The sequence below is a fragment of the Condylura cristata genome, unplaced genomic scaffold (genome assembly GCF_000260355.1).
Source record: "Condylura cristata isolate star-nosed mole 26May11 unplaced genomic scaffold, ConCri1.0 scaffold00015, whole genome shotgun sequence".
Lineage (NCBI taxonomy): Eukaryota > Metazoa > Chordata > Mammalia > Eulipotyphla > Talpidae > Condylura > Condylura cristata.
Window position 1 is genome coordinate 32,038,238 of NW_004567116.1, and position 18,726 is coordinate 32,056,963.

Sequence of the window (18,726 nt, forward strand, 5' to 3'; positions counted from 1 at the left end):
ATCCGATCTGTGTTCATAATGAGCTTTGTCTTTGGCTGGCAAGTGACCCGCTAGGTCACACTACCTCCCCTCAGCTGGGGAGGAGCACGTGGGGTCACAGGACCTCTGACGTTCTGGGAGTGCATTTTCTGACAAGGCATTCACAGCTTTTAGCCAAATGCCCCTTTCTTCACTTGTGACATTTCAGGAAGATGAATCATTTGGCAAGGATGGGTCCTCACCCCTCTTAGAAGTACACGTGCTTGTCAGCAGGAGGTTTATTCAATGAGGCGTTTGAGAATTGGTCTTTGTCCAGAATGACTGCTTGGCGTGTTTTATGTCACATCAGCGGGCTCCGGCACTGAGGAAGTTGCACCCACAGCTTTGTAGCTCTTTCAAGAGCTGATATTTTTTAAAGTTGAAGGGCACTACTTTTCTTCCCCCACTGGAGAACCAGAGCAGGAAGAAACCCCGGATAAATAAATGTGACTTGTCACTTTCTCATAGAAAAATAAAAAATGATCTTAAAATGCCAATGAAATAGCATGTACAATGACACAGAAGTGTCAGCACACCGTTTAAAAGAAATTTGCTTGAAAAAGAAAATGCACTTATCCTTTGATTCTTTTCTATTCCCATCCTTTCAATAAACCTTAACTTTGTTGGTATTTTAAAAAAGAGTAAACTTTCCTTTAAGATTAATTTGAAAATAAAAAATGTCATAAATAGGGGCCCTAAAGCCCCTCTAGCATGAGTTCAATCCCCACCCCAGAGGTTACCCACATGGCGTGGCAGACCTCTCCTGACCCACCTGCTGCTCCCCTCAGCAGAGTACTTCTTCAGTAGGCCTGTTCTGCTCCCTACCCTGTCTCTGGTAAATCCTCTCACCACCCCCCCACCTCGCCCCATACCTCTGGACTGTACCCCAGCTATGAGATTTAAGTAAATCTTTAAAAAAAATGTCATAAATAAAAATAGCCATCTCATCACTGGGAAAACCACCTTCCTTATTCATGCATCTCTCTCATGTGTAGTCCACATGTATTTCTTTCATTTTTATTTATTTCTTTCATCGGAAATAAATATATTCATACTTAAATATATTTTCATAAATGTCTATGAGATAAATGCATGCTATATAGCTCTCCCTATATATGTATACCTTTATATAGAGAGAGAAGTATATAGCATACTATGAGGAAATACACATACAAAGAATTGTTTTTTACCAAATTGAGAATGTACCAGTTTTCAAGCCTGCCTTATTCACTTAGTACTGTATCATACACAGTTTCCTGGAAGTTGAAGTTTCCTATTCCAGATCACCTGAGGTGTTGGCGCATAGGTGAACCAATGAATTTACAAGATGTTGTCAAACATACCTAGTGATGGCTGTGGCATTAATATCAGTGGTTCTTCTTGAAAGCAATTAAAGCTGGCATTGCTATCACTACCTAATGTGTTTGTATCAACGTCTGTAATTGTTTTCTAAAGTCATAAATTTCTCAAGTTAATTATAAACAAATTGCTCTGCTTAATTAATGGGCATCACTAATGGGCATTATCTAGTATGCATATGAATGAACCTTGTGACAGCCTCACAGAGGTTGGATTAATGATATCAGGATGATGGCCCTGGAAAAGAAGTCAATCACCCAGAACCTGAGTACCCTACGCAGGAGACTTGGGTCTAGAATCTGCCAGAGTGAGAGTGTCATGGGGTTGTGTATCCCTAACATGCAGTTTGGTACATAGCTCATAGTAGGTGTTCAAGAAAGGTTTGTTGAATAAATGTTTACTTAATGGACCCATAAATGGGTAAATTAATAAATTCATGAATGAGTGAATCAAAGAAAATGCAATTGAATAAATGAATTCAGGAATGGAAAAATAAATATGAATGAATAGATCATGAATAAACCAAACGCTCCACAGATATGATTATCTCCATTTCACAAATGGCCAAGCTGAGGCCTGTGCTCATATTCCCACACTTGGTAGCCAGCACTGATGAGATATGGTCCGTGGGAGTCTGGTGGCATGTCCAGCCTCATCACCAGCATGTCTAACTAGGTCCAGTGCAGGGGGGAGTGAAGACCACAGGGGGTGACATAGACCAGGAAACACACCAGTGTTAATGAACTGAGAAGGTGTCCAGCTATGCCAATCTTAGTTCTTCCATACTTCTTGATGCTTCTTTAGAGGGTTCAAGGGATTCATCAGGAAAAAACCCTTCCTCTTGAAGAACTCAATCTAACAGAGTCATTCAAATATATAATTACATTACGATGTTTTAGGACCCACAGTAGAGACTCATACATCTAATTGGGGAGCCCAGAATAGATACTTCTTTCCACTAGGAGGTGAGGGAAAAATCTTGAGTGAGGGACAAGAAGGGCGGAGGTAAGGAAGAAAGAGCATGAGTGGAAAGGAGTGCGTGTTTTCATAATTTCGAATTCACTCTAATCTCAGACCTTCATGAATGAATGCTGTGCTCTAGGAAGGAATTATTCATGTGGGCAGAAGAGAAGAAAAAACATCTTTCATCTTCCCTGACTCTCTCTACCTGTCACCTGAAGATGGAGAGGATGGTTTTCCAGGAGGATCTGGACCCTTGTGTCCTGGAGTGTGGCCCGCAGGGTCACCCCGCCCGCCTGGGTTAAAGCCAGGCGCCTCACCCTCTGGTACCTCTGGTCATCCTTAGCAGGCCCAGGCATAAACCACTAGAACGCCAGGAGAGCTTCACTCCAAGAACTGCAAAGGTGATCGGTTGCACGGAGCTAATACTGTGTACCACTCGGATGTGGAAATTTCCCTGCTTCCCTCTAAGGGATCCGTAAGACTTATTCTCAATTTGTGTAGTATCTTTCCTCCAAATAGCTTTATAAATTTTTAATCAAAATTGTATTTTAGGAACTGAAAACTACTTGATTTCTACCAGACTGTCACATTTGAAAGGAATTTTATGAAGCCCAAATGGGATTTTTTTAATGCCTATATTTCTTTTTCTTCAAGTGGGTTTCCAACCCAGTCTTTCAGATTTTCTCTTCTTTTTTTAAAGGACCTTTTATATACAATGTCAGATCCAGAAATGTGACATTCAGTAAGTGACATTCTATTTTAATTCACTTTGACAAAATAATGAACTCTATTTGTAGAAGCAATAGAGCCTTGTCTGCCAAGGAGATGTCTCTGGAGTTTTGCTATAAATGAAAGAAAAAAACCTAGTTCTTTTTTTTTTAAAGTGGCAAGTTTGAGATTTTGGAAAACTTTTTGGAAATGATGGTGTATGTCTATATATTGATAGAAAGCTCCACCACCCCCACAATTATAGCCTGCTAATTGTCAGTGTTTACAAAAAATCCAAAATCTAAACGTTAGTTTTAAAAATCTAATAAATGATTCATGAATTAAGCAGTATCCAGTCTGGCAAGTAGAAAGATGCTCTGAGAAGCTGTGCAAAAGGAAAAGTTTTGTCAGTGGAATAGGGAGCAGGGATTATTTAAGGCCAGGGTCGCCCAACTATTGAGAAAGGGAAAAGGTTTTGTGAATGTTTCTCTCATTTTCCAGTGAGGAATGGAAAAGATTAGCTCATTGAAGCCAACCAGAAAACTACACTGACCAAGTAAGACTGCATTCCTAGGGGTGGTTGAAACTGCAGAGAGGGTAGGTAGTAAGTCTTAGTGAACATAGCATGCGTGACTGTTGGGGGTCTGTTGTTTTCTTTTCAACTGCAGCCACATTGGGATTTCTGATGTGAGCAGGACATACCACCATCCCCCAGATTCAGACTCAGTTACCGGTGTGTGCAGTGAACAAGTTCAGGGCCTAGGGGAAGCAGAACTTCCTAGGTTCAAGGCAGCCTCAGCTTCCTGCTCATTGTGGTGACCCAGCCATCCCATTTCTTTTCTCTCCCAGTGAGACATACCCTAGCCCAGACAAGAAGCATGGGAGCTGGGATGAACAACCCCAAGTTAGGACCCCTGCTCACAAACCCAGAGCGTCCCCCAAACACAGCTTCCATAGATGGAGAAAGGTCGTCTCTTTCTTTGAACTTTTTTTAAGTTAAAAAGCTTAACATATTTTGGGCTCTCCCTATTGGTGCAGTGGGTTAAAGCACAGCACTAAGAGGCCAAAGCCACTTTAGCATGAGCTCAATCCGGCCTCGGAGGTGACCCACATGGTGCGGTAGAACTCTCCTGGCCCACCCGCTGCTCCCCTCTGCAGTGTACTTCATCAGTCTAACTGTTCTGCTCCCCACTCTGTCTCTGGTGAATCCTCTCACTGCCCTTGCACCTCTGGCCTGTACCCCAGTTTTGTATGTGTAAATAAATCTTAAAAAAAAAAAAAGCCTAACATATTTAACTGATTATGTCACATTCCTGTTGTCACTTTTGGAAACAAAAACCTGAGTTGGGGAAAGGAAGCTGGGATTAGGAAACTTGAGTTCTCAAGGAAGCCACCAGGATGTCCTAGAGAAATGGAGTTGGGGACTTGGGTCCTAACTGTCCAGCCTTCCCTCACACACTAAGATAATATCTTCTGGCAGAAACAGTCACCAAGGCCGCCTCAGCCCTCAGGGAAGGAGCAGGAGCTCACTTCAAGGTGGGAGCTACAGACAAATGCCCCAGCTGGGGATGCTGGCACGCACCCGAGAAGCAGTTGTTTGCTTTTGAATTTTTATTTGAAAATTACTTTTAAAACAATAAAGTTAAATCATGTATGACCCACCATCGCTTTTTGAATTATTAAAGTAGGAAATGAAACTCGTCTGCTCAACCCTTCTCAGACTAACCCATTTGCCGTGATGAACATGTTTATTTTCCTGAATTTTTCTGTCCCTCAACAAAAGATATTTGTATACATCTCTACAAAGATATACTGGAATCTTTTGATTTCATTTAAAGAATGAGGCCTGCTAGATATGATTCACATATTACTTCCCTTTATATCAAAACTGCTATGCCTGTATATGTAAAATTAAAGTGTGTTATTATTATTGCTGTTACTATCGTTGTCATGGACCTTCTGATTCTGTCCCGGGGAGCGCATCTTCAGTCCTTTGAGAAAGGAGTGAAAGGCAGAAAGGAATCTTCAGTCCCAGCAGTTGAGTCAAGGCTGGAGACAAAGAGCGCTAGTTATTACCCAGAGCTCTGATAACCACCGCAGCTCTCCTGGTGCCAGCCAAACAGGACGAATGCAGGGTGGGAAGTCGTCATCTGATCATCCTTATATTCCAGTTAAAACCACCAAAATGTGTGTGTGTGTGTGTGTGTGTGTGTACGTACGCGTGCGTGTACACATATACATCTTTATGAAAAGAACACTCAAATCTAAGCAGACTTTCTAAGGTCTTTTCATCTGCCTGGGAATAAGGAAAGTACAAAGTTGGCTCTTTGGTTCCCCACATGGACCTGCTTTTCTGTCATCCATCTGTTCAGTCATATTAATACAAATTGTATTCAAATCACTAAAGTAAAAAATTTCCAATGAATGTTTAAAAGATTTTGTTTATTTTTATTGAAAAGATGTTAATCCTGTGATAAATGGTAAAAAAAAATAATGCAATTACCCAGAACCTAATAACTAATTTAAGAAATAAAATATTATCAATACTATTGGAGTTTTCTTTCTCTGCCTCTCATATCCAAGGATCACCATATCCCTGGATTTTGTGTTTATCTTTCCAGTCTTTTTCTTTACAATCACCATTCTCCACTTCAGACACTTTGTATAGAAACCTAGGGAGGTTTTCTTAAACTATTATATAATTTTATTCTATTTGGGACTTCTGTCTTTTGAAAACCACATAGAGCAACAAGGAGAACAAAGGAGATAAAGAAGAAAGAACAGAAGCACCATGTCAAATTAAATAAAAACAGAAAAGATCCACAAATTCCAAGGTACTTTTCAATAATCCCCAAAGCAGGCATGACCAGCTGAATCCTCTAAGACTCTTCTTAAGGGCGGAGATGGGAGGAGCCAGGAAGAAGCAGGGCCTTGCTAGCTAGCAGACCTCAGATCACCCACAGAAAGCGTCTTCCTGGTGGAGAGGACACTACGCTAAGTGGGGATTTCTGTGAGCAGGCTAAGAACAGAGGGGAGGAGCCAAAGTGTCCCGACGCGGGTCCAGGAATGACTGCCCAGAAGCACAAATAGGCATTTGCAGGCAGGGAATGTCCTTTTGCGGCTGCTGGACCACCAGGCATGGGGCAGGTTCTCAGCTGATTCTGGAGATACGTAAAGAAGTCTTGGAGCCTTCAGAGCCTTTTTCAGGCTTTAATGATATTTCTTCGCCAATTGCAGGTCAGCAACCAGATGCAGGGCAGGCAGGGGGAGGCCTCCAGGCCCCCACCAAATCTTCTCTTTCTCTTTGGGCTCCCTCTGGCATTCTCCTGCAGCCCTTCTGCTGTCCTTACAGCGCCACCCTGTGTACGCCCACACCTTACCCCGGTGTCCACCATCAGGCACAGATGCCCCAAGTGCCTGCTACATCAGCACATTTGAGACCTCAGGGGATAACCGCAGAGGCCAAAGGCACAAAAGCCTGACCATCACTAAAGTGGCAGTGACCAACAGAGAAATAAAGGGGAAAACTGAAGCCCCATGTAAAGCAGCTTAGGGAGGGAGTGGGAATGACCATGCAGGAGGCCACACAGGAAGGAAATGGACCACCGCTTCAGGAGCAGAGGAGGAGGTAAGTGGACAAGGAAAGAACACTGCAGATAAAACAGCAGGTTCTCACAAGTGAGATGGAGAAAGGAAAGTCTGTGTGCGTGTGTGTGTGTGTGTGTGTGTGTGTGTGTGTGTGTGTGTTGGCTCCAAAGAAGCAAACCAATACTATGAGGCAGAATAAATATAATTTATAAAATTTAAATATAATTCAAGAACACTTCCCTGAAGAAGACTTGAATTTACATATTGAAAGGACAAATCATGTACTAGGGAAAACTGACTCCAAATGGTCATAAGTGAGACATATTCCAGTAAAATTATTAAATTTTAAAGATAAAGTATTCTTTGAGCAAAGCACAAAGACCAAATCACTTATAAAGGAAAAGAAATCAGGCGTCCCCACAGCACCCATTTAACTCCAATATAGTAAAGTAATTCTTATAAGATATTCAAGGAAGAGAAATTAGAGAAGAAGATGTTATTTCTATCCAGGCTCAGCCAGCAGCCCACAGGCTGGCATCCTGGGCAGCCTTTCATGGCGCTGGGTGCCCCTGGGGATGCTGGGCAGCCTGGAAGGCCCCGCCAGAACCTGCTCCCACCCAGCTCAGGAAGGGCCCCTGGCCCTGGTCATGGTGGAGCCAAGAGGGATGCAGCCTTGGCTAACTGGGATGCGACCCAGCATTTTTCTCATTCTATTAAATTTATTTTCTTACATTTTTGTTCATTTTTGTACCACAGTTGATTTCTCCCTCAACTGTAGTGCCTGTAATTCTCCCACCACCACAGCACCCACTAACCATCGCCACAGTTCCTTGTGCTGTTGCCTCCCAGTTTTGACCCCTGTCCCTCCCCCGCTGTGTACATCAGCTCTATGATCATCTTGCTTATTTGGTCTTCTTTCCTGACACTTCAATTTCTCTGTATTCCACATATAAGTGAAACCAATATTTTTCTTTTTCCTTCAGACTTATTTCACTTAGCATAAACCCTTCCAGCTCCATCCATGTTGCCATAACGAGTATGAATTTATCTGTTTTGACCACTAAGTAATATTCCACTGTGTATATATAACACATCTTCTTGATCCAGTCATCTATTTGGGGGTACTTAGGTTGTTTCCATATCTGAACTCTTTTAAATAGTGCTGCAAGAAACATAGGAGTGAAGCTTTCCTTTTGAAATAGTTTTATATGTGCCCTTTGGGTAGATTCCTAGAAGTGGAATTGCTGTGATCCAACATTTTAAGAGGAGGGGCTTCAAGCTGGTGGGGATGAAGATGCCATAGGCACCAAACAGCATCCACGGAGAACATTCCCATGAGGTGAAAGGGAATCCCTCTTAGTCTTCCTCATCAGCTATAGGAGCTCCAACCCACAGTGCCCATGATCTGGAAAGGCCTCAATATAGTCTGCATGTCAAGGGCCATGACAGGGCACACTGACTTGGCTGAGACCACCCCTCCCACCATCCTGGGTGTCCACATCAGCAGGAAATGTCAATGGTGACTCCATTGAGAGGGCCCAGAAAGACCCAGCTGTGGGTCCATAGCAGTGAGCTGGTGCCTGGGCAGACCACCACAGCACATCCACTCATCCTGAAGACTCAGGTCACCCTCACCACCCAGAAGTGGCCCAGAACCACAACCTCTGTTGCTGAGAACTTGAGTCTGTGCCCAAGCTCTGCCCATCTGCCCCAGCCACTTCCCTCACCTCAGTCCTACCTCACGTCAATCAACTTTACATCTTTCTGTAACCTACTCTAGCAAGAGAATAAAACCAATCTTTCTATACAAAGTGCCAGACAACCTTTGGGATGGCTCCAAAAATGGGTCTTATAACCTCTCCTCCCCCACAGAAGATCATTAAAATCTGTGTCATTTATAAACAAAATATGCTATTGTTGCATCACAGCCAAGCAACAAACTGTCATTCAAATCATTAAAACGTACTCTTGGAAGATGATCATAGTTCTGGGGGGTGAGGTTGGGTAGAAGAGAAAGCAGGGATGGCAGGAAACACAATGGATGATGGCGAAGGGCCACGGGTGGTTTAGTGGTGGGAGAGACATGGTGCCCACCCCTGAGGGGAATCCCACTCTGTCAAATATTAACAAAGGATGTGAGCAAAGGATACTTCATTAAAAAATTTTAAAATTTAAAAGAAATGTAAATTAAATGAATGTAGTGCATTAATATGAAGATTTTAGTTTTAAAAGGACACTTTGAGGAACTTAGGACAAAGAAACACTCCTAGAGGTATTTTAATATCTATAGGAGCAAGGGTGTTCATTACTCCAAGGCTCCTAAAAGAAAATATGAGGACTAAATTTTCATCACTGGGACTCTGGTAAAGCAAATGTGTGATCATTTATTTGTATGAAAAAAAAAGTGGTCAATATAAAAAAGAACCTGAAATATTGTGGGATATTTAAAATGTGATACAAAAATATCTAAACGGAAAGATGCTTCTAATCAGTGCAAACACCGTTTACAAATTTCATAATGGCACAAAACGAGTTTGGCATGTATTAGTCTCCAGCTATTTCTCCTACAACTCGAGTGGATAAAAATAAAACACTGTTTTCTGACTACTTCTTGAGGAAAACAGTAGAAAGTGATAGTCGTTTTTATGTGTCATCTTGACTGGGTTGTAGTCAGACATTATTCTGGGTGTTACTGTGAGGGCGTTTTCGGAGGAGTTCCCTCTTCTAGGGGGTTGATCCACCAGCTGCAGCCACTCCAGGACGCGTCCTAACTTTTTCTAGCTGGTAGCTGCCCCACTGTTACTTTTTCTTCTTTTTCAGTTATCCTCTCATTATAAAAAGTTTTCAATTATTTTATTTAAATATATCACTAATCTTATCCCATCTACTTGTGAATTTTATCTTTTTACATTTTATCTTATAGGTTTATCCTTTTATTTTAATCTTTCATCTCATTTACTTTCATATTTTAAAATTTTTACTGTGTTGGCTTATAGCCTTTCCATTTTCTTTTAAATCGCATCCATTTTGGTCTGTTATTTTTAAGTTCTAACCTTTTGCCTTGATTGTGATTTATATTCTTTTGAAAAGTATGTTGCTCTTTGATTGTTGCCTCCACCTACTTATCTTCTATACTCTCAAGAATGAAATAATCTTATTCATTTCCCCTTTGTATAGATATATATTTGTAGATATATAGAGATGCTATAATTTTCATTCTTCCTACAACAAACAATTAGAATGTGCAATTCTAGCTGTGGTAGCAAAAGAAAATCTCGCTGTAAGGAAAGGAGGTTGCACAGCTTTTCCTGCAGTTATCCTAAAAGCTATCTATACCTTGCGCCTCTTCTTTCCCCCACACCCTGAAAATCTAGAAAACCCACCACTGTTCAGCCCTCCCCAGAATTCTAATGTTCTTTGTATACCTGACACACCTGTTGGAGGGAATTGAACAGCTGTCGACCACCTCAAACGGTCCCCCAATCTCACAGGTAGATTCCCTGCTTTTAAATATGCCCTCCCCAAGTCAATTAGCCCTTACTGGGACCAGTTTCTATCTAGGGGTTATTGTAGTTTGCATCCACTGCCTCAAGAGAGATGTCTCCTTTTTGACTTCCTACTAAGCAGAATGCTGATTACTTAAAAGACACACTCTCCATGCTATATCCTAGGAAATAAGATCCTTACTCACCTAGACTGTGGTTAAACAATAACCTGCAGGAAAGAAAGGCAAGATCAAGAGTCCCCTTGATCTTGTTCTACAGGTGTAATTGATCCAAACCGACCACAGCAACCAGCAGTGGGAGCAGAGCCTAGGACATAATTACATGAGATATGTGTTTGGTAATTAAGGGACAGAAAGCTTAATTTTCACAGCTTTACAAAGGTCTGTTACTCAAACCTTGTAGATCCCAAGTCACTTTCTGACTGTGACCTGGTAATAATCTCACATTGACTGTTTATACAGTTGATGAAAACAATGTCCTTGAGCTAAATAAAGCACCCGAGCAAAATTTCCCATGCCCAAAACTGCTCCAGAATGGTCAGTCTGATTTTGAGCTTTGTGTCTAACATGGATACTCATGGCATGCTATTTTAGGCACATACTAATTTGTGACCTTCTATTGAAATAATTTTTAGAAATGATCTCAAAAGTGGTAGCTCACATTTTAAGAGCATTCCTTTTATCCCCCAGTATTACTAGGCACTTCATCTAAAGGTGTGGCAGTTGTATACTCATTTTCTAATCAAAATTTAAACTTGAATTTCTCAGGTCAGTGTTCTATTCTAGACACAGGTATATTTTAGACATGATTATTCTGTCACTAATTATTGTAACATTAGAGTAATGTAAGATTTCTGGTGATGTTAGGCATACTTTCAGCCTTTGACCTGTGAACAAAAGTTCTATGGCATCAATGTGACGCTGCTTATTTTCACATAGCAAAGGAGCGTAACAAGCTATCTCTGTTAAAGGGTCAGAGAGCAAATACTGTGTGGATCTTTCCATCTTTGTTACAACTGCTCAGCTACATTGCTACCCACTGAAGCATTAAAAGTAGCCATAGATGTTATGTAAAAAAAAAAAAAAATAATAAGCATGGCTAAATTCTAGTAAAATGTTATGCATTGGACTTTGAAATTTGAATTCATTTATTTTTATGTCACAAAGTGTTTTTTTTTTCTTTTGATTTTTAAACCAGTTAAAAATGCTTACTTTTTTTTTTTTTTAATTTGTAGATCTCACACACACAAAAGCTGTCAATGCCCAGGTTTGTCCCGTTGGTTTGATGACCAGGTCTAGATAACTACTTAATAAGGGTAATCTTTTGATGAATGAGATGGCATTTACAAAGAAAATGAGGGAGATATTTATTTTGTGCTGCCTTCTGCTTAGTTGATACCTCTTTAGTGACGAAGGCATCATCCCCTTTGCATAAAAATTTGAAAGAGGATCTTCATTTATTCATGTACCATAGATTAGTGATGAGTCAAGACTGACCTTAAGAGAGAATTTACCTACTATCAGTTTATGTTGTAAAGAAGGACTACAGATTAATAGTTTCTAAACCAAAGCCACCATTTTGGGTAGACAATCTCTGACATTAAACTGACTTATGGTCAGTAACCCTAAGGAGCAAGTTAACTAATTCAGTCACATAGTCATATATTTTGCAGACAATTTGGCTTGGAGTGGGCGCTGGGAAACTATATTTCTCAAGGTTAAATGTTCCATGGGTGTTTATAGAGATGTTTTATGAATAAGATGGCTATTTGGTCGACCTGTTTGAAACTTTTTCCAGGCAGAAATTATTGCTGTTGTACTCAGGTGGGAGAACTTCAGGGCGCAATAGCCCTTTTTGGTCTGTGCACTGGGGTGTATCCCAAATGCTTCCTGAGAAAGATCCTGGTCCACTAAGGGCTCCTTGCTTTCTATTCATGCATGTGTCCTTGCCAGGCTCCTCAGCTTCCCTGAGAGGAACTGAACCTGACCTCGCTTGCTGACTATTCAGGCCAATTGGCCTAACTCTCATGTCAGAACATTGCAAGCTGTATCCATGCAGCGTGCCCATACAGGAGTCTATCTGGAAACCCAGCTGACCAGAGACTCCCGTATGATCAGGGAAATGTCAAAAAGAGTCAGTCCATGAACTCCTCTCTTCCAGGGGTTCTGAAACTTTTGGGTGCACAGAATCACCACTGAAATGCTAATAAAAATTACAGGTCCTCTTGGTGTGTGTGGGGGGGAAAGGGTGGGGAAGATGTTACCTTGGGGAATCCAATTGTAAACATGAGTTCTAAATACTCCAAAAGGGGTGACACAAGAGGTTTAGTCTCAGGACTATGACAGCCACTGCAGCATGAGTTCAATCCCAGCCAGGAAGCTGACCCACATGGTGCAGCAGACCTCTCCTGTCTCTCCCACAGCTCCCCTCAGCAGTGTATTTCAGTAGATCTGCCTGTTCTGCTCCCATTCTGTCTCTGGTGAATCTCTCTCTCACACACACACACACACCACCTCTGGTCTACACCCAACTCTTATGTGCATATATAACTAAAATAAATCTTTAAAATAGCTGAATAAATACTTCCAAACTAAGCCAGACAGCAGGGGTGCTTGGACCCGCCTCATGAAATTGTGCTCTTGAATGGTGCTCTGGGGTTAACCATTGCCTCACGTTTAGAGTCACTTCCATATTTATTCTACGGTGTTGCTGAGGACATTACTTACTGCATCTCATGTGTCCTGAAAATGAGGGTCTATGGGAAGAATTTCTTTCTGAAGCTTCATTACTGTTCCTGTACTTCTCCAGAGGAAATACTTTTGTTTGGTTTGTTATTTCTGTTTATTTCTGTGTGTTGTGAATAATGTAACTTGCCCAGGGGGAGTTGCCAGCATAAAGATGCCTGCCCAGACCAATTAAACCAGGATCTCAGGGTGGGACCTGGGAGTATGTCTCAGAAACTTCCCGGTGCCCCTGAGGTGCAGTCAGGGTTGAGAATGACTGATACGGATGACTCGGCATCCCCTTTGGCCTGGAGGCTGCTCGCAACCCACTGCAGGATCCTGGGGCTGCCTTTCTGTGCTGTCCTGTCTCCTGACACTGGCTAGTCTGCAGATTTCATTTTCCAGGTGGACACATTTTAAATATGTCATCAACATGGATCTATTTTAGCTGGAGACAATGTGTGGCAAACCCACTTGAGCTAGCTTTAAAAGAATAGGAGGGGATTATTACAATATTCTAAGGTTATCGCAAAGAGACAGGGGAAGGTGTCTGGTTGGGCCATCGAAGGAATAAAGCCAAGTTTGAGGGAAATGCCAGAAACCAATGCATCCCCTTCTTTTCCCTAAATGTCCCAGTTCTACTTTTTTTCCATGTGTGTTTCCTTTTGTATGCTTTATAGATCAACTTTATTTTCTTCTCTATGAAAACAAGGAAATTGATGTGGCTTCATTCAGCCAGTCAATGGAAAATAACTATTGTGTCCAAGGCCTAATTTCAAATGCACAGTAGAAAGAGATTGCACTCGGTCCAGTTTGGGTCACCCATCTCACCAGATCTATTCCCCCAAAGACCCAGAGAAAGGCTAATGAAGCCAAACATGGCTAGACCCACTGCAGTGCTTAGAAAAGGGAGGTCACAGACTGGAAGGATACCCCTAAACATAGCTCCAATGGTAGTATTCACGTAAGTCACTGGAGCCTTTCTAGAATAGGAAGGAGGGAACAAGCAAACAGATACTCAGTATGAATGAGACCTGTATCGCCTGAGAATTTGGCCTTAGGATTCTTCCAACAAAGGGAGACCATAAGACGCTTCACAAAGAGGGAAGAGGGCACCAATATTTTGAGAGGAGCAGGAAACAAAGGACATTTCTGTATCTTGAGTGCTCCTTAAATGCATAGTCCCCTGCAAATGTCTTAAGTAAAATCATTTTTGCATCTCACCTAGATATTGTGCCTGTGTGAAATCTGTGTCAGACATGTAAAATTTTAGTCACCGCCCTTTCATGGCTCTTGACTTCACTAGCCAGACTGCTTTAGAAAAATTTGAAAGTAGAGAGCAATAATTCCATGTTAACAGACATTACTGTGCACTGGGGTTCTGTTCACACATCTGATGGTGCTCAACACTGCTTCATAAATTCTGATGGATTTCAAAGCCACTGCAGCAGAATCAGGGTTGGGTAGGGCATCGTTTGTCAGGCTAATGTCAGGAAGGTAGAATGAAGCTGGTAGTATTAGCTGTACAGATGTTCATCAAGAAATAATGTACATTAGATACTAATAAGAAGAATAGCTATTATTTTTTTTGAATAGTTACTATGTTCCAGGATCTATGCTAAGAAATTCCTTTCTTTAACCCTTGTCATAACACTATAGCCTAGAAGCCAAGCTTTCATTAACTCTATATTGAAATATACTTTTCTAGCACACATGGTATAATATTGAACTCAATTCATTTTTACAATCTAAACACACATATGTAACCTGAGCCAAGGTCAAGAAATAGAACATGACTGTGCCACCTTGGGGTCCATTCCAGTTACTGTGCCCACCCAAGAATGACTATTATCCTAATGTCTGGCTGTACAGATTCTTTTGTCTGCTTTTTTATGCTACACAAATGGATTCATAAATATTTGAGTCTGTTTTTTTTTTTTTCTCTCACTGTTGTTTTCTGGGTTTCATGCACATTGTCATGTAGCTTTTCATCATTTATCCTCATACATGATGAGGATATAAATACTCATACAGAATTCCATTTTGTGAATATCTGTCTGTTTATTCATTCTACCTCTAGTTGTTAAGACAGTATCGACTTTTTACTATTATAAATAGTGCTACTGTGATCTCTCTCATACTTCTTGGGTGACTACATTGGGTATATAATTTTAGAAGTAAAACCACTGGGTAACAAGGTATGCATTTGCTCAAATTTATTAAATAGTGTAATAAACCCATTGTACCAATGTATGCTTCCAGCACCATGTAGGACACACTTTGGTCGATATTCTCACCAGCTTTGATTTGGAACCTTGAATCTTTTTCTTTTTAGCAATTCTGGTAGGTAGGTAGTGATACATTGTGGCCTTAATTTGCATTTCCTTCATGATTAATGACATTTGGTACTTTCTCAAATTGTGGGCTTGGGGCTTAGGGAGGTTGCCACATGAATGCTCTCTTTGTGAAGTGTCTATTGGAGGCTTCTGTCATTTTCTGTTGGGTTCTTTTTCTAGTTGATTTATAGGAGTTCTTTTTATACTCAATAGCAGTTCTTAATTAGATACACATATTGCAAATATGTTTTCCCATTCTGTTCATTACCTTTGTACTCTCTTAATGATGTCTTTTGGGAAACCAAAGTTCTTAAGTTGAATTTATCAATGTACTTTTCTTTTTTTCTATCAGCTTTTCTGTCCTTTTAAAAAAACTTAACTTATTCAAAGCCATGAAAGGTTATCCTTATGCTTTCTTGTTCAACTTCACTGTTTTACCTATCACATTTACTGTCTACTTGGTTTTCTGTTCAATAAGAAGTATGAGAAATACAAACACTATTGTTTCCATATAAACATCTGAACAATATACCTAACAAATCAAATTATCTTTCTTTTCCTGTGTACTTAATCAAGTAATTCTATGTGAGTCCATTTCTGGATTTTATTTTGTACCATTGGTAAGTCTTCCTTTTATGACAATTTCATATGAAATTGTAATAGATTGATGAAATATATATCATGTTATCTGGTAATGTAAGCTATCCAGTGATATTCTTCTTCAAGATTACCTAGGCCATTTTTGGCCCTTTGCATTTCCATACAAATTTTGGAATCAATTTATCAAATTTTGGGGAGGCAAATCTTGGATTTTATTGAGATTATAATTTATAAACTAATTTGGGAAGAATTTACATTTTGCAGTATTGAGTTTTCCAATTTGTGAATGTGGTATAATTCTTCATTTACTAAGCCTTTAATTTCTCTCAACACTATTTAGGAGCTGTACATTGTAGCTTTAATCCTAAGAACTGATCTTTATTGATGTTACTATAAATGGAATGTCTGATTTTAATTTTTTACTGGTTAATCACTGATAGAGATACAGTTGATATTTGTCATACTAACCTTGTAACGAGCAACTTTGCTGACTATTCTTAATTTTCATTGTGTATTGGTTAGAAGCTGCTATAACAAATTATGACAAAGCTGAACGTTAAAAAAAACAACAACAAAACAGATATCTATTCTCTTATAGTTATGAGGCCGGAAATCCAAAATCATTCTCGTTGACTGAAAGAACACATCAGCAGAAATACATCAATTCTCTCTGACGCTCTAAGGGAGAATCTCACCCCTCCCAACTTCCGGTGGCTTCAACATTCCCCTTACCCCTTCACTCCAGTGTCTGTCTCCATCTTTACTTGGGCCCCCTCCCTTGTCTCTATCTGTGGAATCTCCCTCTCTCTCTTACATTAAGCTTATAATGAGAAGTAGTTACCTCCAGATAATCCTGGATAATTTCCCCGCTGCAAAATCCTCAACTTAAAAGAACAATATATCAAAGCAATATTGCTTTACAACTACATACAGGTTTTGATGTCCAGAATTATATCTCAATATCTGTCTACTCTCTATTAGAATACCAACAACAGAAAGTTTCCATCCAAACAATTGGCCCTCTGGCTTGCTGGGGCTGGTCCTGACAAGGACCACTCCCTGTGATGTCCAGACAGTGTAGAATTAGTCCGCAGCTGTGTTGTGGGCATAGTTGTGGCCAGGGCAGGCCAGGACAGTACAGTCATACATAGTTCCTTCCCAGAAAGGTCCTATGCTTAGGATTTGATGCTCCAAAGTTAATCACCTTGAAATTCTTGCAATGTCACCTTTGAGTTTGTATTTCCTACGTGAGTGCTGATGAGACAATGGAGCACTCATGGGGCTCAGAGCCTCTGGTCACTCATGCCTCCTCCATGTCCCCCAAGTGGTTCTCAGGGAGGTGTGAAAAGTCCACACTTCTTCCCCAGGTCTCAGCCCAGAAATTCTGCTTTCCTCCACCCCAGGCAAGGTACAGGGAGGATGGGGATCTGACAACACCCTACAGTATTTTGGGGTAGGGTTTGAAAGCCCCTTGGCATTTCCGGTGGAAGGTTAGCCAGAGACCAAGTTTCAGGGGGATTGAGTCACTACCCTCAACTAAGTAGCAAGTCACATCCCAGCATGACCCCAACCCCACTTCCCACCCTGAGGATGCAAGAAAGGGGCCCACAAGGGGGAGACTGGTGGTCCTCAGGCCAGAAAGATCACACATGCTCAAGGCACTCTCTGGAGAAGAGGGACAAAATATAAATGGTGCAATTTTGTGGTTGCACCTATGAGTTAAACGCTCTTATATTTGAATTTACATTTGCATTGCACTACAGAAAAATGAACAGTAAAATTCATGCTAATAACTGAACCATTTTAATTTTTCCTAGGATGACATTTAGTAGCAAATGAAAAACACTGTGACCAGTGACAGACCAAAGAAAAAGGAAGAAGCTTTATCTGTAACTGCATTTTTCCTCTGCTTTTTAACCTTGAGGTCACACATTTTTATTTTGCGCTGAGCCCCACCAATTATGCAGCCAGCTGTGGTTATGACTTGCTCCTTGCATAAGTCAACACTAGTGCAAGCCTGGCAGCTGACCCTGAAACCAAAGGCTAGAACCCGGCACCACAATAATGTTACTCTCTGTGAGTACCCCGTGGTGACTCACAGCTCAAAACTCTATATTTCTCACTTGTCTGAATGCAAAGTAAAAGTGGCTATTTTTATAGAACAAAAACCCAGGGAAAATATGGAATTGAGCCCATCTCTATGCACTGCCGCACCTGAGACACTCAGCACACATAATAAATCTGTCTTTAGAAACTTGCTCCTTTGCAGTTTTGACACAGATAAATGACAAGTATTAAATCTTAAGGGAAAAGAACCAGCTGCTGTAGTTGTTGAATTACGGAGACATAAGTTTCCAGGCCTGCTGATTGCAAGCACCAGCTTCAGGCCTCCTGGCAAATGGTACAGGTGAGCTGGGAGGAGGCCAACGGTGACCTCAAAAAGCCTGTCTTCACCAACCCAAAGGCATTCAAGGTCATCTCTAATACACTGGGTCTGGGCTTTGACCAGTGAGAAAACCTTTGTTGGGGGCAGATGATGACTAACCCCCTGGTTCAGAGTTTCGATTGTTGTCTTATGGAATTTTTTCTTTACCCCAAGTGTACACCTGGAGGAAGAGCAAGGATGAGCAGGAGACATTTATTTGTTCCTTCTTAAGCACAATATTGCTTAAGAAGTCAAGGTTGAGTCAAGGTTGAGAATGGAGATAATTCTAGAATGTCACAGCCAAACATATGGGGGAGGTGATTCATCTCTGCATCACAGCGTTGCCCTGCCAAGGGAGCTCCTTGAGGGGGCTTCCCCACACTGCTAAGCTTGGGGAGGGTACTCAGCACTTTCTCTTAACCTAAATCCAATCTTACACCTCAGTCTTTAGATGGGAAAGCCAAGGCCCACAGAGTTTGGGTGGTATTCCAAAACTCACA

General features: G+C 41.1%; 1 protein-coding gene across 1 annotated transcript; it reads left to right on the forward strand.

Annotated features, from left to right (window-relative positions):
* The first annotated feature begins 6,614 nt into the window (after nucleotides 1-6,614).
* Nucleotides 6,615-8,416, forward strand: LOC105853656 (nucleoside diphosphate kinase, mitochondrial-like). Its single transcript, XM_012725197.1, is given in 5 exon segments — nucleotides 6,615-6,676; nucleotides 7,870-7,975; nucleotides 8,016-8,153; nucleotides 8,155-8,183; nucleotides 8,185-8,416. Coding segments are annotated over 5 exon segments (567 nt in total).
* The last annotated feature ends 10,310 nt before the right edge of the window (nucleotides 8,417-18,726 follow it).